Below are 24081 nucleotides of genomic sequence, written 5' to 3'. Positions count from 1 at the left end.
TCGAGCCCAGTCCTGAGGCAGACGTCACCACCCTGGCTTGAGGTCCAGAATCTGGTCCGGAATTGCGACTGTGGCCCCTAGGTTGACCTCGTGACTCCGGCGTCAGGTCATGATGCCGAACCTGAGGCGGAGATCACAAGCTCAGTCCCAGATAGTGACCCTTGCCCCAGAGTGGAGGTCACCACCCTGGCTTGACATCGCGACCCCGGCCCTGTGGCAGATGTCACAACCCTGGCTGGAGATCAAGAACCTGGTCTGAGTTCATGACCTTGGCCCCATGTCATGACTCCAGCCCTGAGGTTGATGTTGTGACCCCCAGTGTGAGGTCACGACCCCAGCCCCAAGTCTTGACCCTGACCATGAGGTGGAGGTGGTGACCCTAGAATGAGGTCACAACCCCAAACACGAGGTGGAGATCATGATCCTGGCCCCAAGTCGTGACCCCATCCCTGAAGGCAGATGTCGTGACTCCGGCTCAAGGTCAAGAACCTGGTCCTTGGACACTACCCTGGCCCGCCCTGAGGCAGACTTCATGCCCCTAGGATGAGGTAGCGACTCCGACCCCAAAGTGGAAGTCATGACCCCAGTCTCTAGTCATGCCCCAGGTCCTGAGGTGGATGTCGTGAACCCTGCCTGAGGTCATGAAACTGGCCCTGATGTGGAGGTCATGAACCCACCCCATGTCACTATCCCAGCATTAAGGCGCATGATGTGAGCCCAGCTCAAGGTCAAGAACCCGGTCTGAGGTTATGACCCCTGCCTCAAGGCAGATGGACGTCGCCACCAAGGTGTGATGTCGTGACCCTGACCCAGAGGCGAGATCATGACCCCGGCCCCAGGTCATCACCCCAGTCCCAAGGTGGACATTGTGACTCCAGCCCCAAGGCTCAACCTCTGCCCCAGGTCTCCACCTTGGCCCTGAGGCAGAGTTCGTGACCCTGGCATGAAGTCGCGATCATGGCCCCTGAGGGGGTTGTTGCGACACCAGTGTGAGGTCGTCAGCCTGGGCCAGAGACAGACTTTGTGATCCCACATCTTTACGCCTTGACTTCAGCCCCAGGTCGCAACCCTGATGTGAGGTCGCGACCTAGGCCCTAGGGAGGAGGTTGTGACCCTGTCCCATGTCAAGACCCCCAACCCTGAGGTGGATGTCGTGGCCCCGATTCGAGGTCAAGAACCTGGTCTGAAGTCACTATCCCAGCCCTGACATTGATGTCTTCACCCTAGCGTGATGTCGAGACATGAAAAAGTGTGAAAAAATATAAAAAAAATGCAAAAAAGGTGAAAATGTGAAGATCGTTAAACAGGTGAAAACGTCTAAAACTGTGAAAAAGTCAAAAAATTTGCGACATGCCAAAAATGGTGGAAAAAGTAACATTGCAATAAAAATCAAAAATTGTCTAAAAATGTGAAAAAATGCAAAAAAACATGAAAAAAGCAGAAAATTGTGAAAAGTGTGAAAGAACTGAAAAACGTGAAAAATAGGAGAAAATGTGAATACACATGGAAAAATGTTGAGAAATGTGCCAAATGTGAAAAACTGTGAAGATACAAATAATGTGATAAAAGGTGAAAAAAATGTCTAAAACCGTGGAAAATATGAAAACAGGCAAAAAATATGAAAAAGGTCAAAAATGTGAAAAATGTGAAAAACATGATAAAAGTGGAAAATTGTGAAAAATGTGGGAAAATGTGAGACATATAAAGAATGTCTAAAAACATGAAAAAAGTCAAAAATGTGGAAAAACATGAAAAGAGGAAAAGTGTGGTGGATGTGAAAATGTAAAAAATATTTGAAAAGGTGAAAACTGTGGAAAAACATGAAAAAGTAGAGAAACATGGAAAATGTGGAAATTGAAGAAAAAGTAAAAATCAAAAAATATGAAAGATGTCAAAAAATGTGTGAAATCTGAAAAATGTTAAAAAAATGGAAAAAACTGTGGAAAACAGAAAAAGACAAAAAAAGTTAGAAATGGTGAAATAATGTCGAAAAGTGTGAAAAAGGTGACTAATGTCGAAAATTGTAGAAAACATGAAGAGAGTCAAAAAAGTGAAAAAAAGTCAAAAAAACATGGAAAATGTGAGAAAATGTGAAAACTGTGCAAAGCGTGCCAAATGTCGAAAAATGTGAAAAATAGGAGCAGTTTGAAAAAGTGTGAGCTAGTGTGAAAACTCTAAAAAAAAAAAAAGGTGAAAAATAGGAAGAATGTTAAAAATATGAAAAAGGTCAAAAAACCTGAAAAAAATGTGGAAAAACTTGAAAAAAAGTGAAAAAAGTAAGAAAGGTGAAAAAAGGTGAAAATTGTGGAAAATGCTGGGAAGTGTCAAAAAATGTAGAAAAATCTGAAAAATGTGCAGAATGTGAAAAAAAAGGAAAAGTTGGAAAACATGAAAATGTTAAAAAAGTGTCAAAAAACATTAAAAAAAGGAGAAAAGATGGGAAAATGGGGAAAATGTGAAAAATGTAAGAAATGTAAGAAAAGGTGAAAATTGTGAAATGATGTCAAAAAAGTAGAAAACTGTAAATAAATGTTGAAACATGTGAAAAACATGAAATATATCGAAAATTTGCAGACATGAAAAAACATGAAAACTGTTGGAAAATGTGCAAAATGAGAAGAAAAAAATGTGAAAACCATGATAAATGTGAAAAAGATGAAAAAGGTATAAATTGTAAATAATGTGATAGAAAGTGAAAAATGCCTAAAATTGTGAAAAAGTTTGAGAAATGTGAAAAATGTGCAAAACGTGAAAAAAATTCCAAAAAGTGAAAAATGTGAACGTGTTGAAAAGTGTTCAGAATGTGAGGAAAAAGTGAAAAATGGTCGAAAAACCGTGAAAATGTGAGAAATGTGGAAAATGTTGGAAAACCTGCAAAATGTGAAGAAAGGTGAAAGGAGTGGAAAAAAGTGAAAAATGTTGAAAATGTGAAAAGGGTGGGAAAACGTGAAATATGAGCAAATTTTGAAAAAAGTGACAAAAATGTGAAAAGTAGGTAAAATATGAAAAATTTGAAAAAGTGTCAAAAATGTAAAAAATTTGAAAAATGTTGAAAAATGTGAGAAAATGTGAAAATCATGGAAAGCTGAGAAAGCTGTGAAAAATGTCAAAAAAATGAGAAAATCTGAAAATTTTGAAAAATAGGAAAAAACATCAAAAATGTTGAAAAAGTCAGAAAACATGAAAAATATGAAAATTGTGTAAAAATGAAAAAGCATCAGAAATTTGCAGAATGTGAAATATGAGGAAAATGTCAAAAAATGTTAATAATGTGAAAAAACAGCAGTTACCTGCAGTCACATTATAGAGTATCATAGAATTGGTACAGCTGGAAGTGTCTTCTGGAGATCAGCTAGTCCAGCCCTCAAATGAGAGGTGTGTATTGGGATCGAGCCCGTGACCTTGGCATTATTAGCACCACATTCTAGCCAGTCGAGCTAAACCAACATTACCACCCAGAACATGAAGCGGAGGTTGTGGTCAAGGCCTCTGGTCACTACCCCGACAATGAGGTGGAGCTCATGACCCAGCATAAAGTCCTGACCCTGGACATGAAGTGGAGGTCACAACCCTTACCCGAGGTGTACTTCACGATCCCGGCCACAGGTCGTGAACCTGGCCCAGATGTGGACATCACGACCCTGGCGTGAGATCACGACCCAGACCCCGAGGCGGACGTCACGACTCCAGCCCCAGGTCACTACCTCTTCCCCCAAGGTGGAGGATGCGACCCCAGCATGATGTTGTGACCCTGGCCATGAGGTGTATGTCATGACCCCGCCCCAAGGCAGACATTGCAATGCTGACCCCAAGGTGGAAGTCACTACCCTGGCCAAAGGTCGCGACCCTGGTCCCGAGGAGCATGTTGTGACCCAGCATGAAGTTGTGACCCCCATCTCTGAGGTGGACATCATGATGCCAGCCCCACATTGCAACCCAGCCCAAGGTCGAGAACACAGTCCAAACTTGGGACACCAGCCCCAAGGTGGATGTTGCAACTGGGGCCCCAAGTCACAACCCCAGCCTCAAGTCAAATGTTGTGACACCAGCCCCATGTCATGACCCCCGCCCAGAGGTGTACATAGCGACCCCTGCATGAGGGTGTGACCGTGGACCCGAGGGGGAGTTTGTGACCCTGGAGTGAGGTGGCAATTCCTGATCAGAGGCAGCCATTGCAACCCCAGCGAGGTCAAGAATCCGGTGTTAGGTCACAACCCCAGCCCAGAAGCAGACATCGCAACCCAGGACCCAGGTCACAACCCTGGCCCCTAGGCATATGTTGCTATCCAGCCCCACATCATGACCCCAGCCCCAAGGTGAGTGTCGTGACCCCGGCACCACATTGTGACATCAGTCCTGAGGCCTAAGTTGCAATGCCGACACCACATTGCGACTCAGGCCTCAAGTTGGATGTCATAATCCTTGCCCGAGGTCAAGAACATGGTCCAAGGTCTTGAGCCCAGCCCCGAGGCAGATTTGTGACCCCCAGCCCGAGGTCAAGAACCACATCGTGACCCTGACCCTGAGCCCGATGTTGTGACCCTAGTCCTGTGTCTTGACCCTGGCCCCACATTGTGAGCCTGGCCCTGAGACAGAGGTCGTGACTCAGGCCTGAGATCGGACCCATGACTCCATCCCTGAGGCGGATGTTTTGACCTCGGTCCCAAGTCCACCTCACCCTGGCTCCGAGGTGAAGGTCGCAACCCCAGTGTGTGGTTGTGCATGTGCACAAGAATAGAAGGAACTGATGAGAAATGAAAAATGAAGAATAAAATTATGACAACCAAACCAGAAGAAAAGTAAAGTTGAAGGAAGGCAGTATAAATGAGTATTGAACAATTTATCGGTGTCCTGTAGCTTTGTACAATGAGTCCATATTTAACAGTGTGCTCCAGTCAGTATCAAACTTTAGCTACAGGCCTCAGAAGGAGACAAAGCTTGGAAATTATAGCTATCTTGCAAGACTATCTTACCTTACCAGTACAATGGCATGCATGTATTTTCTGCCTGCTGTTTTCTACAGTCTTTCACTTCTACTTCTTGTTTCTTTTTCCTTAGGCCAGGATAAAAAGCAGAAGTGAGTTGTGAGAGCCTAGATATTCTTGCACTATGTGACAGAGAGCCAGAGCAAAAAAGGAGGACAATTTCTGAGCTCGGGATGGAATGTGTGCATCTTTGTTTAGAACTGGTTTTGCACTTAGATTCATCACAAATTCCAGAAAAGGAGGTAGAACAAATGTGTCATACTTGGTCTGCCACATGATGTAATCCAGGCTACTACTGCTAGGCTGCTTCTATTTGCTCAGAAGCCCTGCTGCTTCAGCTCCTTTCACTATTGCACTGATGCACTGCTGCAACTTGCACATTATTTTTCCAGTCAAATTGACTTGCACGATGGACAATTTCAAATCTGTTGGGTGGTTTGTCATCTATGCAACCTCCCTTTCTGAAGTAATACCCAGCATCCCTTACTACTGACTGCAACAGTAGCCTTGTAGGTGGAATGTTCACTGAAGCTGTTAGAGCTGTAGGTCGTAATTTTAGTCAATTTGTTCCTAGGCATAAGTTGCACCCAGCGTGTGTGTATACATAACCCAACATTGCTACATAATCCTTTGTCAGGAGGTACAGAAAAATACTCTGGTCTAGTGAAAGCCCATGTTTATTGGCTGGTGAAGATATCCAGGTGTGATAAGTCCAGTTCCCTTCCCCTGAAACTCATAGTCCACTGAGCTCTTTTCTGCTATACTGCTGCTAGTCAGCTAGCCAAAAGCTATCTGATTGCTGCCTGGTATCCTACAGATTCCACTACCTCCTCCTGTTCATGACCTCCTCTGATCTATTTTAGCTCTATTTATTCTAGCCTCTAAAATCCAGTTGTTTGTTCCAACCAGCCATAATAGTCTTTGGAGGGTTCTGAAGGCATCAGTGGTGGCCACCTTCTGGGGTGATGATGGATAGGCACTCTCACTGGAGATATCTCTCTTTCCTTTCTCCTCTTGCCTGCCCATCATATTTTCCCTTCATTTGCCCATTTCAGAACTCCATCATGAGGGGAGGGTGTGTAACTAGTTGCAGTTTGCAAAGCTGGTGACTCAAGACAAATCCTAGACTTACTAACATTCCTCTGCAATGTCGTTTATTAAGCGCAGGGTAGCAGTAAGCATGCTAGTGCACTAGGACCAGTCAGGATTAGGTCACTTGGCAGAGTGCTCTTGAAAGTGCACTCATGAATAATATTCACTCATTTTAAAGTGATAGACATAAGTATTATTCATCACCTCAACAGATGGAAAAGGCAGTCAATAAACAGCAGAGCTCAAGAGACTTTAGATAAAAATCATGATGTTAAATCAGTGCAATAAACCTGTCCAGTCTTCTCAGGCAATGAAATGTCAATCTATGTTAAAGAAGCAGTCATAGTGAGCCTCAGTTCACTTAACGGGCAGACTAGCCCATCCTTTGATTTGTTGTATGAGTGCAGTGTAAAGCCTTGTTGATATCAGTAGGGTGCAGTAGAAGGGAAGAAATAGGTCTCTTTGGACTGGTTTCCATAACCTAAGGGAATATGCTCTAAAAGGCCCCCAAAATACTAATCCAACCATGGGGACAAAAAAATGTAGCGTATAAAATGATGTAACGAACAAATATGCTCTAAAACATCAGAAATTACTTGATTTTAAACCCTTAAGGAACAGAGTAGTAGCTTTTAAAATAAGGGAAGAGCGAACAAGGCACTTCTTTAGTTTTCTCTTTATTATCCTTATTTTTACTAATTACTTGACAGAAGTACTGCAAAATTACTAAACTTTCATGAATTCAGTAAAGATCTTATCTTGTTAGGGCAAGAATTTTTGCTATAGATGTGGAAACTCAGCTGTTTGGGTAAACTTACTGACATTTCCCTGATGGTTTCTTCTTTATCTCTCAAAGCAATGTTTTGTTGTTTTCTGGTTTCCTACTAGTCTTGAGCAACTCTAGGTTGCTCACGTGTTCTCACGATTTCTGACTAAATATAAACAAAATCTTTCTAGAGCTTTTCTTCTTCTTCTTTTTTTTTCTTCTTGAATGAGCTTTATCTGAGTTTCTCCTGCCATCCAGTATTCTGTGTCGAGATCTGTGATCCATGCTGTTCACTCCTGACTAGTATTTTCTCTTTAGCGTGTGTTCTACAGTACAATCAGTACAGTATAAATCAGAAATCTATATGAAACACATTTGTCTTTGGCTCTAAATCCCCTCATACTTCTTGTTTTTATGTCATTTTATGCTGACTTGAGGATTCTCCCATTAAAAGCAAACAACTAAAATGCTCTTTACTCTTGCTCACTCAGTACCCTAAATTCCCCACCTCCTCCATATTCTGCTGTGCAGCAGAACCTGATTTAGAACATAGAATCTATTGCCTGTGCAAAAATGGATAGACAGGTTTTAATACATGGTTTCATAGAACAGTCAATAACTATTCTCAGAATCATCTCGGTCACTGAAGCAAGACATTTGTTTAACTTCAATAATTTATATGAACTACTTAGATCTTGCTCTTTCTCCCGAACTCTCACTCACTGTAGTGCAAGAGAAAAAAGTTTTGCTGTGGAGGATGAGGACACTGAGTCAAAAAAAAGCTATGGTTTCTATATTTTATTCATAAAAACAGATTTGCAACAATTTATTAAAAATTGATATCATGCAGTATAAGGTTATACAAGAAACTCTTCATTTACATTTCATTCTGGCAGTACCAGTCTAGTTTAAAGCATTTATGCACTAACGTAATTGGAAAATGCCATTGGGGCACAGCCTCTCCATAAATTTACAGTACATTTTTGCTGCAGTATAAAAGAACAGAAACATTAAATAGCTATATTCACTTGATTGGTCTTGCTATCTGCAGGAAAGTTAAAAAAAAAGTTATAAGGGAAACTACAGTATCATTAAGACAAGGAATGTACTGCATGGTTTAAACCTAATAAATGTCACACAGTCAGTATTCACAAAGAGTTACAGACATACACACACACTCACCTCCAATGGTCCAATACTTCTGAGATTTTTTTTTCCTGCTAAGTTGGAATAATATTTCTACAGAGATGTTGTGTATACATTATATACAATGTTGTTATTTTCTCTTTTTAAAAATTAACATTCCTTCTAAAATAAATGGAGCCCTGATGATATTAATAAGCAAGAGACTGTTGTCAACACACATTGAGTGACATGTCAGTGTTTAGTGCTTAAACAGAGTAATGAATTCTATTTTATTTGTGTCTATACTTACATGTTTTTGTTCTAAAAGCTACAGATATTTCCATAATCTCTTACTGTATGTGCCAAGTGAAATATTCTGTGGTACACCTGAATGTAAGATTCAGACATATATGTTGGTTTTGGCCACTATGAAGTGTGTTTTACTTTTAATGGTAATTTATGCTAGCTTGTCAAAGCTGCAAATAAGTCCTTCAGCTAATGAACCTCTTTATGCATTTCAGTCATTGCTAATTTGTAAATCTTTGTAGTAACTTGGAAAAAGAAGTTGCATGTATATCTTACTCATTTCTGATGGACTGGTTCCAGAGTTGGTTAGAATGCCACACCACTGTCATTCCTTTTAATTACTTGATTTTGGGGGTGGAGCTAAAGTATAAAATTGTTATGTATTTTCACGTTCTTTTTAGTATTCAAATAAAATAGTCTATGAGTAAATTTGATTTGTCCCTCCAATTATTTGCTATGACTGTCACACATGCAAGTACAAAGCAAACATAATGTATATAAACATTCATGTGCTATTCAGGCTTTGTCTGCAGCAGCAAAGTGCTGTGCTCAAACCCACCGCCCCCCCAACAAGCCCACTAAATTAATTTTACTGTAATTATTTGTGACATAAGTAAACAAACTGTGGAAAACAATCCATCCTGTGACACTGAGTCTTTGCTAATCATCTGTCCTCAGCTTCTTGAGTTATCAGTCATAGGATTTACCAGCCTGCTTGGTATATTATGGTTGGTAGTGCATATTCTGAAACAGATGCAGAAATTTGTTAAAATGAAGCTGCAGATGGTCAGCATTGGAACCTGGCAGTCACTACCATCATCCTTAGAGAATGGTAAAGTGCTCCAATTCCAACCAGCAGCTATCTGGCTGATAACAACTCAGAACTATAGCCTCAGCCTTTGCTTCGGTTTCATGTATAGTTGCTAGTTAGAGGTGAGCCTGCTCACAGCAATGCAAGGCCTCAATGACACCCAAGGAATCATTTTTCAAAAATCCTTCTTTCTTACTCATATCATCCCTGAAATGAAAACAAGCAACATTAACCAGTGCAGAATATTTCCAGTAATTTGATACAACTCTTGTAAAAAAATGAAGTGCATCTATTTCAGTAAATAGGTTATAGCTCAATCACTGTATTTTCATTATATAGATACAGTATTGAATTGCATGTTCTCAGCAGCCACATAAAGCTCAAGTGAATGTTTTCACCTGGTGTCTTTTTTGCAAGATCTGTATTTCCCAGCCTCCTTGTTGCTGGTAGGAATTTGGGAAGAAACATTTTCAGTGATTTCTATGTAAAGAAATAATAATTTAATGAATAAGGCTACAGATCAAAAATCTTCTTGTCTCCTCTGCTTTCCCACATGAGTAACACCGGTACTTCTGTGGTGATGGCCTCAGCAGTAGTTCCTCTGTGGTAAGAGCCAATATTGTATGTTTGTAGCAGTTCTAGGTCAGATATTTAGTCCAGTCATTGAGTACTTAAAAGTAGTTCAGGAAGAATTGATCTTCCTTTCCTACAGCCCAGAAACCATTACTCGAAAGGATGATGGCATGTGCCTGTGCCGAGGACTGGCACTGGGACTTACGCATGGACTGGCACAGCTAGCGTCAACTCCACCTATGGATGGCAAATAGGCATGATGAAGAATGGGCAGCTGCAAAGACAGCCGACGCTGTATGCTGTGAGAGAGACAAGAGAAAAAGAAGCATTAGCCAAGAGGAAAATGTAATATACTAAATGTCTGCATATGTCTGTAGGTTGCTGCAAGAAGATTTTCCGTGCCTGCTGCTGTGATGAGGAGGGTTAATGCTAAGTGCATTACACTTGCTACTGTTGAGCTACACCAGTACTATTTCCATTTTGGATTTTTTTTTTGACAGGTTAGACAAGAAAAGAGAATCTGATGGTGCATTCTCAGCGTTCCACAACCTATTGAAATTTCCAGGCGCTTTCAGATTAGATGGTAAACTGCTGATAATGTAAAAAAGGAGACTATTAAATTTTCAGTGAGGTCATGTAGCTTAATAATCTAGCTTAATAATCTCCTTGCAAAGTGATCTATCTCATGAAAAGCAGTTGCTAGATGCATAAGGAAATTTTTTAAAGAAAAGACATGTCTTCTATGAAAGTGACAGGCCTGATATGAAGACTAGTGTTTTAATTTCAGAAGAAAAATGTCCATATAAGGCATTATACCAGTACAATGTAAGAAGTGTATGTTTGAGAGATTGCCTTTTCACAACATTTCCGATTCAAATGACATTTCATTTCTTTTTTGCTCTATGTTAGGAAGTGGAGACTGCAACCAAGGCATCTATCACACTGCCCAGAGACCAAATATAACTGTCAAATTCCAGTATAAAGCAAATTTTATGCTACTTTACTTTCTTCAGTACTACAACAAGGCTTGTTAAATACAGAGATAGGGTGGAAATAATTGTACTCTGCTGAACCAGGGAGCTCTTCCTTTATTTTATTTTATTTTACTTTATTTTATTTTATGTTGTTTTGTTTTATTTTTTTCCCCACAAACTCTACTTAAAAGCTTGGTGCAATATAAGCAACTTCTGTTTATCATTGTACTGCTTGCAGTGCATCCCTGGGGTTAAATAAAATCCAGCTATTTTACCACTGTGCCCTACTCTTTTTGGTGGTGTGAATAAAATCCAGTCAAGGAGTTCCAAAGGAGTTCAGAGGTGTCATGACTCACTGTTTCCATGTGCTAATTCTTATTAGCCTAGCTGCAGATTGTAATCCTCGCTCTCATTCCAGGGTCAAGCACAGAATTGCCCATGCTTATTTCTCATTGGTGGAACTTCTTTGTTCGGCTGTTACAGACTTTTCATTAAAGAGGTATTTGAAGCAATTCCAAGAGAATCCAGTTGCATAATGGAGTGAATAGGATTTTTTTTTCACGCATTTAAAGGTTAGCCATGCCATGGACAATGCATGTTTAATAGACTACGCCAATGATGGCAGCAGTGGGTGCTTGAATTATATTTAAAGTTTACTTTCACTTGAAAACCCTGTTCCTGAAATTGAGGTGGAGGAGTGTAGCCTGGAGACTAGAACACATTTAAGAATTTAGGCAAAGCTCTTAGGGGGAAAAAAGAAAATAAAACATCCCAGCAAGACTGCTATTTTCTCCTTAAGTGAAAGTAAATCTAAATTGCCTAACTCTGTGTGAGTTCTTTTTGCTTCAATATCGGTGCTTTCTCTCTTTTTTCTGGCTGCAATTTGTGTCAATGCTTTTCTAGATAATGGCAAACATATTGCTTCAGGTTGGCTATACAATAAAGATATGTCGAAACATATGGTAGGTGTGCTGGTGTGGGAATGGTTAGCAGTAATGGCTTGCTAAAACTGCTGCTGGAGATTGAAAGAAAAGGTGGTGGCGCACACAGAGCAATGACTCATCAGGGCACTGTTAAAATAAGGTGTATATCCTCAGCTCTGCATAGACATATCATTTATCAGGAATAAATAAAATCACAATAAAAGCTTGATTTCTAATGTACATGCACACAGGAACACTTCTCATGATGGTGGCAAAGTATTTGATAAATATTTTGATTCTGTGCTACAAAAGCAGGATCAGTTTCATTGATGAGATTCATTCGGTAAGTGGGGAGACTGAAACAACTGTTCCTAGAATCAAAAGTCTTAAGATCTGTGGGAATGTGTAAACTACATCTAAGTATTCAGCAAGCGCTTCTTTTGAGTCTTTAAAACATTAAAATTATTTTTAACAATTACTGTAAAGCTGGAGAAGTTCTAAGAGACTACATTAAAGCAAGATGTACTAGCAAGCAAACTAAACTTTCCAACATTACCTTATTGAAGTAGTTTTGAATAGGATCACAGAAAGACCAATATGAACTGCAGTTAAGAAACAGAATAAAGGAGGCATATTCATGCCAAGGCACATGGTTTTAATACAATAATCCAGTCATAACCAACCTTTTAAATAAGAATGTAGGTATTTTTTGAACTAAAACTCTGCTTTTGTCAGACAGAGTTTTAGTTCAAAAAATACCAAGTAATTTCTATTACACAGGTTACACAATGATTAGCTGCTTTGAAATTAACCAAAATAACCACATACAGGAAATTGTCTTCCAAAGTGGCATGTCTTTGGAGGTTCATACTAGGTATCCCACTGAATGTTCTTTTGTTGCCACTGTGCAGATAAGTGGCCTGATGTGATCCTTAGATAAGAAGCATGACATTATCAGGCCAGAATACAAATAGCATCATGATTAACATCTCAGCACACTGCAGTAATAAAATATTTACTGAAGTAACATGTCTGGACATGTCTGGACAAAGTATACTGATCTGCCCTATTTGATCTCACACCTGAGGAAATGAAAGAAATGATCCATATCCTGGTCTGGCCTGGGAAACAAAATATTATATGTGACTAAATTGATTCAGATTGCTCTCTGTATGTGAGATGGATTGACATGGTGCAGCTTGCATCCATCAAGCTAAATTCTCCCCCAATAGAGTTTACACATGCCAGACTGTGCTTGAGCATTATTTGTGAGAATGCTAGTCAATAAAGTTGTGTTAGGGAGTATGCTAATAAGCAGCATGGAAAATTGCAGCATAGTGCTTGAGCCTGTGCCCTGACACTGCTTTGTTTACTGTGAGTAGTATTGTTTTACAGTATGCACTCAGGGTGAACAGGATAGAAAGTGGACAGCACTCAGTTGTTGCTGCTCATCTCTGATGGCTTAACTGAGTATGGCAAATTTTAAACAGCACTATGGACAACCTGTCAGATCTTACCTAAGAGGAAATGGAATAAGAGGCAAAGGGATTTTTTAAATCATCTACATGAATGATCTAAGGCTAAACTGCAGTCATATAGACTGCATTTTTCTTAGGTTAATGATTCTAAATATTAACCATGTTTTTCAAAAAAAAAAAAAACTTTTTTCATATTCTGATTTAGATTATATAAATAACACCCAAAACCAAGTGTGGAACAACTTCCTGCACTCATGAGTCTGAAGGTGAGCCTTCAGTTCAGATACAGCATAGGATAAGGAATCACACTTCATCAAATATAGCAGCAATGGTGAGAAGGAATGAATAATTCTGCAATCACACTCCTCTCTGAAACTGGAAGACAGCAGATTTCTAGAGTTGTTAGCGTGAACAGTAAGAAAAAGCTGGAGTGATTCTTTTTGCTCTAGTAATTCTACAGGCAAATTACTATCTTAGTGTCCTTCTTTTACTGGTTTGTCACAAAAAGGAAATATTTTTTAGGTGAACATTCTTATCATTTTTGTTCTTGCGTATGAATAGATTCAGCTAAAGCTGAAAACCATGTAACTACCTCTCTCTCAGATGTTCTGTGTACAGACAGTGAAATGAGACAGAGAAGACATAAGCTGTAATCTATCTTTAATTATTGACAAAAGTGAAAGAGTTAATAACCATGGAAGGTCAAAAATGCTACCAAACAATTTGGAAAATAGAGTGTTCATGAATAGGGATTTTCTTAGAAAGCATAAAGTTTGGAAAGGAATCGACTGTTGTAAAGAGAAAGAATCATAAAACCCTAGCTTGGAAGACTGCTATCGTCTCCTTTCTGGGACCTCATATTTTATATGAAGCACCAAAATGGCTTGGGCACAGTGGATCCATGGAAAGAAGTTTCATATAAAATATGAGGTCCCAGAAAGGAGACGATAGCAGTCTTCTTTGGTAGCCCAAACTGCTAATGCATCATGAAGGAAGACATTAACCCTTGGAACTGGCACAGTAACAGCTTTATAAGTGCTGAATGTCACTGTTTTGATTTATCAGGACTTTATTAACTGCTTTCCATGAATGTCAGTGATTGTTTAGATCTGCACTGATCTGCTCTTTAAGACCTTTAGGAAATCTCAGTCTTCCCATCAGTTACTTCCAGCTTAGAGGAATTCTCACTGACTTATGCAAATGCCATAGCTCCTGTATCAGGAGAGCTGGATTATTTCAGTGTCCATTTTTTTCTTAGTACTTCTTTTAATGTAAGAGTGCCACATGTGGATGACGCTGCATTTGTCTGCTCACACTACATTTTTTCTTACAAATGGGGCTGGAAAGGATAAATCTCCAATAACCATGCATGTTAAAAAACAAGGCCCTGTTTGCTGACCTTATGGAGTTATAACTTTCTCAGTGAGTGCTTTGTTTCGATGAAATAACCAGATATTTTAGCTAATGGTGGCTTTTGCGTAGGTAGGGTGAAGGGGCACAGGGGTTAGCAATTATGAGGTTTATTTATTTATGAAAGAGTGCAAAGACAAATTTACAGCTCAGCATTTTCCTCCCTCAGGAAATAGAGGACAACAAATGACATCATAAATCAAGTCTACTATCATTGATGTAACATGTAACTCAGTCTTGCTAGTCATGTAACTAATATTTCAATATTTATAGCATTGTTTCTAAGGGAAGTTCCTTGGCCCAGGTCTTCCTATGCCTCATTCAGCACCATCTGCTCTGGTTAACACTGAAAGGCCCTTAGAGTGTTTTTATTTTTCACGAGCTTAATATCAGAAGAGACCATAGATGACTGTGCACAGCATGAATGTGTCTAGCTTCCATATGGAAGGACTTGGACAGCTGATAATAGTCCTAATGCATATGTGCACATGTGAACATCCTCTTCTCTCCTTTATATATTGATGGCTTGGGCAGATATTGGGCACAGCCTGTCTCCTAACTCTCAACATAAACTTTAAACACCACACCATTGGTGTTTATGACAAGAGAAAAGAAATATGTTAATTTTGTTTGAGGCATATCCCATAAATTTGGTGAGGATGGGGAGCTGCAAGCAGAGGCATGTGCAATATAAAGTTTCTGTCTATAACTCAAGATTCAGCATTCACATCTTCTACTGCTGATGTTTCAGATTGTCTCTGTGCATGAGGGTTGGCTGGATGAAAGTGAAGGTCTTTCTATTAAAATGCTTAAGAGAAAAATACGAGTTTGATAAAATGTAATTATTGAAATTTACATTTTATCAGAGAAACAGCTGAAGTTCAAGATGGAATTTAATGCTAAAACAACAGGAGGTGTGTGTATTTGTGTGCAAGCAGGTATGGGGGTGAGGTGGGGTGCCTTTTTCAGTACCTGTATGTAATAGTGTACTACTTACTGTTCTGGAGAGTTGATATCTTCTATAGGATCTTTGCTTGTTCTGGAAGGGTCTGTTGTGCCCCATTGTGCTGGTGAACTTTGATCAAGATGATTTTTCAAAATTGCTTTCTCACCATCTAGATTGACAACACATTCAGTTTTACTTTACTATGACAAAAAGAAAATACATTTTAAAATTGTCTCCTTTTAAAATTTCCTAGATCTGTGATTTTATTCCAATACAATATTAGGTTTTCCCTGTGAGTCTGGGGTACTCATGGTTTCTGTGATGCAGTCTTTCATACGAAGCACAAGGAAGAAACAGAAAATGGACAAAATCTCTTTTTCTCTTTCTTTGCTCTCTCCTTCTTGATTTTTTTTTTATCTTGTTGCCCACCTCTATGTAGTCCTCACCTATTCTGCTCTATCACCTGTTCTTAGATAGTGGAAAAAAAATTACTGCAACTGCACCACCATATTATTTTGCTCTCAGAAATGTAACAATTTTCATATGAATTTTCATATGTAACAATTTCCATACAAAAAAACTCTTTTATTTAAATCTTTCTCTAGAAAACATATAATCTCATATCACACAAACAATTAAGATGGTTTCAGAAGTATCCCTCTGCTATCATTTAGAAAGGGAATTTTGTTCATGTCAGTAGCACTAGTCCAACAGGTTTTCTGTAGGAAGGATAGATCATGATATCATTAAGTTTTCTCCAGTAGTTCTCTTTCCTGTATATGGATAGCATAAAATGTCTTTACCCTGCAAATAGTTTGACTTAACTCCTGTAAGATCCCTGGAAGCCAATTTTAAACTGTGCTGGAATCTGTGGCCTCAGTCTCTGAGAAAAAAAATGGGCAAAACCAGCCATTTTAAAAGATTGTCTTTACTAAAGATCATTCCTATTCCTACCTGATTTTTCAAAGTCTCCTGTTATGTTAAGCAAATAAAACAACATAGAAAATATTTAAGTAATGAGGACAGCACATAGTTTTCATTATTACACAGCAGCTCCAAATCTTTCATAGGTCCTTGTTTGTGATACACACAGAAACTGTAATTGCTGAAGGCACTAGGGCAACATGGAAGAGGACACAAAGGTAAAAACTGGAAAAGGACATTGGAATATTTGAATTCAAAAATGGGCATGAGATGAAAGAGTAGGAAATACTCTGAGACAAAATGAAAGTAGCACTAAAAATCCAGAATGGATTGAAGGCTGAATCTGTTTTTTCTGTTCTACTAACACTTAGCAGCCTCAGAGAGCTCAGGTCCCAGCATGCTAGGGATACTCACATTGTCAATGAACACAGTAAGGTTATTTATGCGACAAAACAGGCAGCAGAAAGAAGGTGAAAGTAGAAACAGGAATGTTTTGAGGGCAAACTCCAAGATACACAGTTACCCTCCCAGGTCTTCCCTGATATTATTTTGTAGGATTCGCTTTCTGCTGTGCAAACATAAAAAGCAACTTGGAAAAAAATGAATAGATGAGGATGCAAAAATGTATAGTCATAGGGATCCCTACAGCTCAGAAGAGCATGAAAGAAGATTTTTTTCACTTCCTCTGGATGGATCACAAGGACCTTTATGAGGAAGGAGGCAACCAGCACACATGAAGCTGCTTCTGCTGGGGCAAGAAAATGATAGGAAATGAGAGCTAAGCAGTTCAGCTGTAGGAGAAGGAGAAGTGTTAAAAAGGAAGATATAACAGGATTCAGTGACAGTTAAAGATGAAGGGAAGAGAGCAAGGAGCCAGAGCTGACAGTGGTTAAGATAAAAAACAATGAAATCTATCATCTCAGTGAAGTCTGACGTTTTCTGGTGAATCATTTACTCTCACAAGAGCTCAGTTTTTATTTTCTATATATCATATTTCTATTTATATTAAGCTTGACATTTGCATAAAAGCCTTGTAGTGTTTATAAATAAACATGTAGAAAAGAGCTCTTTTTATTTCTGTGATTAAAAACAATGTTCCAAGATCAGCTGACCTAAGCTGACAATGAAAATGCTGACTTCATGACACAGAATAAAATTCCTGCAGTTAGGGAGAGAAAAGGCCTATTATTCATCTGTCCCAGAGCTCTCTCCTTTGGCCAGGACAAGTAACCTTTTACAAAGCCATTGAAGGTACCGCTTACTCAGCAAATGACTGGAGCATGCAACCATTAGATTTTGGAAGTCCGTGATTACATAAATTAATTTGTGTTGTATGTCCTTAAAGATGTTTCTTGTGCTTTCAAACGTACTTTGAGAGAAATAAGAAGCTGGTCCTTGACAAAAAAAAAAAAAAGGGGGGAGATGTTCTTTAAATTAAACAGAAATCATATATTGTGTGCCTGGATAATTCTTACTTGTTCACAGAACCACAGAATCACAGAATGGTTGAGGTTGGAAGGGACCTCTGGAGATCATATAGTACAACATCCCTGCTCAAACAGGGTCACCTAGAGAACGTTAGACAGGATTGCATCCAGGTGGGCCTTGAATATCTCCAGAGAAGGAGATTCCACAACCTCTCTGGGCAACCTGTTCCAATGCTCTGTTCACTCTCACAGGAAAGAAATTCCTCCTCATTTTGAGATGGAACTTCCTGTGTTTTGGTTTGTGCTCCTTGCCCCCTGTCCTGTCACATGGCACCACTGAAAAGAGTCTGGCCCCCTCCCCTTGACACCCTCCCTTCAGGTACTTGTACACGTTGATAAGATCCCCCCTCAGTCTTCTCTTCTCCATGACAAAGAGGCCCAGCTCTCACAGCCTTTCCTCAGAGGGAAGATGTTCCAGTCCTCTGATCACTTTCATAGCCCTGCGCTGAACTCTGTCCAGTAGCTGCATGCCTCTCTTGTACTGGGCAGCCCAGAACTGGACGCAGTCCTCCAGATGAGGCCTCACCAGGGCTGGGGAGAGGAGCAGGATCACCTCCCTCCACCTGCTGGCAACATTCTTCCTAATGCACCCCAGGATACCATTGGCCTTCCTGGACACAAGGGCACATTGCTGGCTCAAGGTCAACTTGTCATGCACCAGCACTCCCAGGTCCTTCTGTGCAGAGCTGCTTTCCAGCAGATCAGTCCCCTGCTTGTACTGGTGCAGGGGGTTACCTTTTCCTAGGTGCAGGACCCTGCACTTGCCCTTGTTGAAACTCATGGGGCAGCACAGCCCTCAGGTGTATCAGCCACTCCTCCCAGCTTGGTATCATCACTCTGTCCCTTCATCCAGGTCACTGATGAAAAAGCTGAACAGGATGGGACCCAGTCCTGAGTCCTGGGGAACTCCACTAGCCACAGGCCTCCAACTGGACCCTGTGCCACTGACGACAATGCTCTGAGCTCTTCCTTTCAGCCACTTCTCAATCCACCTCACTGTCTGCTCATCTAACCCACACTTCATGAGCTTATGTAGGAGGATGTTAGGGGAGACAGTGTCAAAAGCCTTGCTGAAGTTAAGGTGCACAATAACCACTGCTTGTCCCTCATCTACCCAGCCAGTCATGCCATCATAGAGGGCTATCTAAGGTGATCAGAGGGCTGGAGCATCTCCTTTCCAAGGAATGGCTGTGAGAACTAGGCCTCTTTAGCCTGGGGAAGAGAAGACTGGGGGAGTTCACTCAGTAACTCTGCCTTCTCTCTAGCCTTTGTCACCAGGGCCCTGCCCCATTCAGCAGCGGGCCCACATTTTCCCTAGGCTTCCTCTTGCTACCCGTGTATTTGAAGAAGCCCTTCTTGTTGTCCTTGACATCCCTTGCCATACTCAATTCCAAATGGGCCTTAGCCTTCCTCGCCGCATCTCTACATCCTCTGACTGCATTCCTATAATCCTCCCAAGTAGCCTGTCCCCTCTTCCACATTCTGTGGACTTTCTTTTTCTGTCTGAGTTTTGCCAGGAGCTCCTTGTTCATCCATGCAGATCTCCTACCCTCTTTTGCTGGACTTCTTTCTCATAGGGATGTATCGCTAGCCAGCTCTCCTGGGCACCCCTCCCCTTCCTTCTAGGGCTTTAACTCATGGGATTCTTCCAAAGAGGTCTCTGAAGAGGCCAAAGTCTGCTCTCCTGAAGTTCAGGGTTGCAATCCTGCTTACGGCCTAGCTTCCTCCATGCAGGATCCTGAACTCCACTAACTCGTGGTCACTGCAACCAAGGATGCCCCCAACCTTCACAATGCCAACTAGTCCTTCTTTGTTGGTTAGTACAAGGCCCAGTAGGGCACCCCCCCTCATTGGCTCCTCCACCATCTGTATCAAAAAGGCTCTGCAGGAGCCTCCCAGACTGTTTGTGCCTAGCTGTGTTGTCCTTCCAGCAGATAGGGTGGTTGAAGTCTCCCATGAGAACCAGGGCCTTTGATCATGAGGCTACTTCCATCTGCCTGTAGAAGGCCTTATTGACTTCCTCTTCCTGATCAGATCACCTGTAGTAGATGCCCACAACAATGTCCTTCATGTCAGCCTGCCCTTTAATCCTCACCTGTAAGCTCTTGATTTGCTCTTCATTCACCCCTAGGCAGAGCTCAATAAATTGTTGCCTGGGACTTTTAGCTTTTCGGGAAAGGATTATTTTTTATTTTATTTTATTATTTTACCCTGTAGATATGAAAATGAGAATATTTTTTTTTTCTTTTTCCCTTCTTCTTCTTCTTCTTCTTCTTCTTCTTCTTCTTCTTATTCTTCTTCTTCTTCTTCTTCTTTTTTTTTTTAATTGATCTTTCATTTAAGTAATGATGACTAAGATCCTTACTTGGTCATATGCTTGCAGGAGTTAGAGCTTAAAGAAAAAGACACCATCTCCTATCACATGCACTTAAAAATTTTAAGGATTGAAGAGACCAATCTTATGTACATGAACAAATGAATTGCAATGGTAAATATTTTTCCAGTTTCCTTTGAAGTTTATTACTGCTTTGAACACCTCTTCCCCATCTTTTCTTTCACTGACCATTAAGTATACCATTTTAAAAATGTCCTTCATTCTCAGGAGACTCTCTACCACTGCAGACAATACTGAGTAAGTTGCACTGGAGTGATCTAACTACATGCATAATCCAATTTACATTAGCCAGAAGCAATTTCTGAATGATTTTTACCTTCTTAGACCTCAATCAAGAACTCAGAAGTCTGAATAAGTGATGTCTGAGCACTTTCAATTCACAAAACCATAGGAATTTCAAGTGTGTCACATGGCAATCACTGATTGGTTCATTAGAAAACAAACTTGCTACTCAGTTGTCACTGAAAAACAGAAGGCTTTAGCACAGGCTCTGTCTGCAGCAGAGAAATGACTCAAAATTACCAGGCTCTAAGCTGCAAGAACACGGCCTGTTCTGGGAGCTCAGAAGTTTAGTGAAGAGATCCCTGCTCCTGGCTGCTTGTTTTTCTCTTTACCAGAGGTGACTCTGCCTTCAATCCTGCATATAATCACTCCACAACCTATTTCTGTCAAAATTATCTGGATTGGCATTCACATGTCATGCACATTAACAAGTACTGTTCAGCTGCAGGCAGAAAACCCTGTGTGACACCCACTAAAGTATATGAGCTCTGTTACTCCACACTTCCTGCAGTGTCTACAAAGTTTTTAGAAACTATATTTTTTTACCTAGAAATTTGTTTTGTTGACATCTATACAATGCAGCTTTATTGAACCTCTCTATCACTATGTTTTAACAACAATATTCCTCTAATGGCTTACAGCCTGATGTCAGAACTGCTGTTCACCCGAAGTCTTTCAGTTCCTCTGTTTTCACTTTGCTAGGAAACATATTTTATGCTCCAGAGGGAAGTAACTGTGGTGTAATAATGACTTAAAAACTAGCAGAGATAATGTTGTTGATGTACTAAAGAAACCTGAAAACATTAAATCTGAATGCAGATTTTTAAAAACTACTGCAGTCTCTCACACTGCTGTTGTTTGGACTGTGAAACCAGACTAGTAAGTTTGATTACAGTCACTTTTTTTTGTGAATAGTTTCAGGACAGTCTCAAGTGTGATACCTTACTGACAGCATGCAGTTTTAAGTAGCCTGAAAAAGAAACTCTTTCTCTTGAAATGAAAAGAAAAATTAAAATGACTATATCCTCTCCTGGGTAGAAGAAAGAATTTCAGAAGATATTCTCCTAAACTAAGCTCACAGCACTTGGCAGTCTAAGTCATGACTTCTGATAGTTATGTTCTGAAAGGAAGTTTTTTTTTTAATAAAAGCTATAAATACTGTCTTCTGATTTATATAACTGTAAATCAGAAGAAACTCGTTTACTCCACATGTACAATGAAAGCAAAGACTGAACCTCCAGCAGTATGATCCTGAGATAACATGAAAGTTTTCCCTATTGAAACAGAAATGAGCTCCAATTCCAGGACTGGGATCCGTTTGCTCTACTTCATAGAAACTAATGTATACGTATAAAAAGATATAATAAACTTCATGTTATCTTTAAAATAGCATTCCTTTAAAGCCCTGTCTACATATTTTTGAAAGCTTTTCTTTGAATCTGTGGTTTCAGACTCAAACTTAATAATTGAAGCAAAGTAACTTAATAGAAACAATATTTTTCTCTTCTATCACAGATAAACTTCTCTATTTTCCTTTGCATTTGCAAGCAATATGCCTTTGAAGTTTGTTTTTCTTTAGGTTGTTTTTACATGGGGAAAACCTAACACTAGAAAACATCGAAGTGGGGTGACAACTGACAGTATGTTGGTATATTAGACATGGAAATGAATGCCCTGATTTCTTTTATAGCAATGAGTAAAGATTGTTTCCTGGCAGAAAAGCAGAAAAAGCAGAAAAGCATTTCTGAGCAATCTGGGGGCCTGCAGAAAGAAATCTTGCTAATGTGACCAGCAAAATGGAAGTGTTCATAAGTGGGGACTATTACAAGGTTGCATCTTGCATCTTACTGTGCTTTCCATAGTTTGACTGTAATTCATTAATTTTTCTAGTACACTACTGTCAATTGTAGTGGCAAAGGCAGAAATAACTAGAGATTCTACTGCAAGATTTATTCTGAACTTAGTTTCATATGAAATTCCCACCATATATGAATCATTCATGTAGAAATAATTTCATTTAATAAAATGTCAAATAGAAGTGCATCAGTGAGATTGTAAGATTCTACAAGTAGCAAAACGAGTCAGCCCAACAAACATAGTATCCTTCCTCTGTGCTTTTCCTACAGAACCGATTTCAATCCTGATATGCGTGTATTTTTCACTTACTTACACCTATCAGAGAGCAACATTTTGCCCTTCAACAGGAAAAAATTCCAGGGACCAAAGAAAAGGTGTGGTAAAAGCTAAAAGGAAACCTTTTACAGCAGTTCCTTTCATTAGTTTGGTGACAATGCCTATAAATTTCTGAAAAACTACACTTAAAACTGCTTGGTGGAGCTCTCTGTTACTGCATGTATAGGCTCCTCTGCAATTAAGATAGTGGCTGATATCCTGTGCTGCAGCTTCTGGGGGAAAAAGTCAGGGTGAAAAGAGCTTAAGCTGCTCTGGCACTTAAGTGGCTCCAAATATAAATCCAAATATTCCCAAGAGTATTTTAGTTTATGGCCATTCTAGGGAGCTGCTGTAAAATCCTCAGCAACTTTTATCTCTAGTAACTTGCACTGTAGAAAGAATTACTTTCACCACGTCTTTGTTGTTTCTTGCCCACTCTCTACATTGGTGCAGGGAGCCACTTCTGGAAGTGCTGGTGTATGCCTAAACCAGCATATTTCTTCCCTGGAACTGTGTGGCACAACCCTATTCTTTATATAGCATCACAATCAGAAGAATTTTTCCTTTTTCCAAATACCTGCCTGGAAAACTCAGCTTTGGGTCCAAGCATCAAGCTTTGCTGTCTACTGAAAATCACTGCCAGTTACAAGAACTGTCCATGCCAAATGCAGCTGTTATCTACAGTCACATCCTTGCCTTAAGCTGAGGCTGTAATGCAGTTCTGTAACTGCAGTGAGATCTGGTAAACAGAAAGCCAGGAGAAAAGCTAGTATTGTGCACAGAGCTGAGGAGGCTAGCAGAAACAGTAATTTACAATGATCTGAGGAATGTAACAAATTAAGTTAATGGAATCCCCCATACATATATCTAATATTCAATGGAGGAAGCAATTTGCAGTCCCAGAACCATGGTCCATGGAGCACTTTGAGAATTGCTTGACTACACAAAGTTATCAAAGCAGGACATGCAAAGGCCTGTATAAAAAAGCAATAAAGCTCTAAACCACAAACTTTATTTTCCTAATTGCTTTTCTTACATGGCCAATTGCTGTAGATGTCTAAGGGATGTTATAGGCTTTTGAATGAAAGATGAATGTTTTGGATAATATCTCTTTAAATAAGGCCTATGGAATTAAAATGTATGTACGGCATATAGATGGAGCCACAAAGAAGCAAATAATTGGGTACACCAGAAGCATTACTATTAATAACTAAGCAGAACCCTGAAAGTTACAAAACTTTGCATGAGATCAGCCAGCTATAGCAGTGCTCAGATGTGGATATGCATTCTGGATAATGTAATTTAATGTTTGGTTCCTAAATATTTTAGATAAATACTCATTTTAGATAAAATATTTTAGAGAAAATATTTTAGATAAAAACTCACTTTGGCACTTGGCTATAGATTAGGTGTTTTGACCCTGGACAATTTT

The 24081-nt window shown here is 39.9% G+C and overlaps 1 protein-coding gene across 1 annotated transcript in view; it reads right to left on the bottom strand.

The window, feature by feature from the left end:
* Positions 1-9791: 9791 nt before the first annotated feature.
* GABBR2 (gamma-aminobutyric acid type B receptor subunit 2) overlaps positions 9792-24081 on the bottom strand; it is a 431294-nt gene continuing 417004 nt past the window's right edge. The window contains exons 18-19 of the mRNA XM_062567958.1: positions 15441-15558; positions 9792-9957 (exon numbers count right to left, since the gene is read on the bottom strand). Coding sequence (XP_062423942.1) covers positions 9792-9957; positions 15441-15558 — 284 coding nt within the window. The remainder of the gene's footprint in view (positions 9958-15440; positions 15559-24081) is intronic.

The sequence above is a fragment of the Rhea pennata genome, chromosome 2 (assembly GCF_028389875.1).
Source record: "Rhea pennata isolate bPtePen1 chromosome 2, bPtePen1.pri, whole genome shotgun sequence".
NCBI classification, from domain to species: Eukaryota; Metazoa; Chordata; class Aves; order Rheiformes; family Rheidae; genus Rhea; species Rhea pennata.
This window is presented reverse-complemented; position numbering and strand designations above follow the sequence as displayed.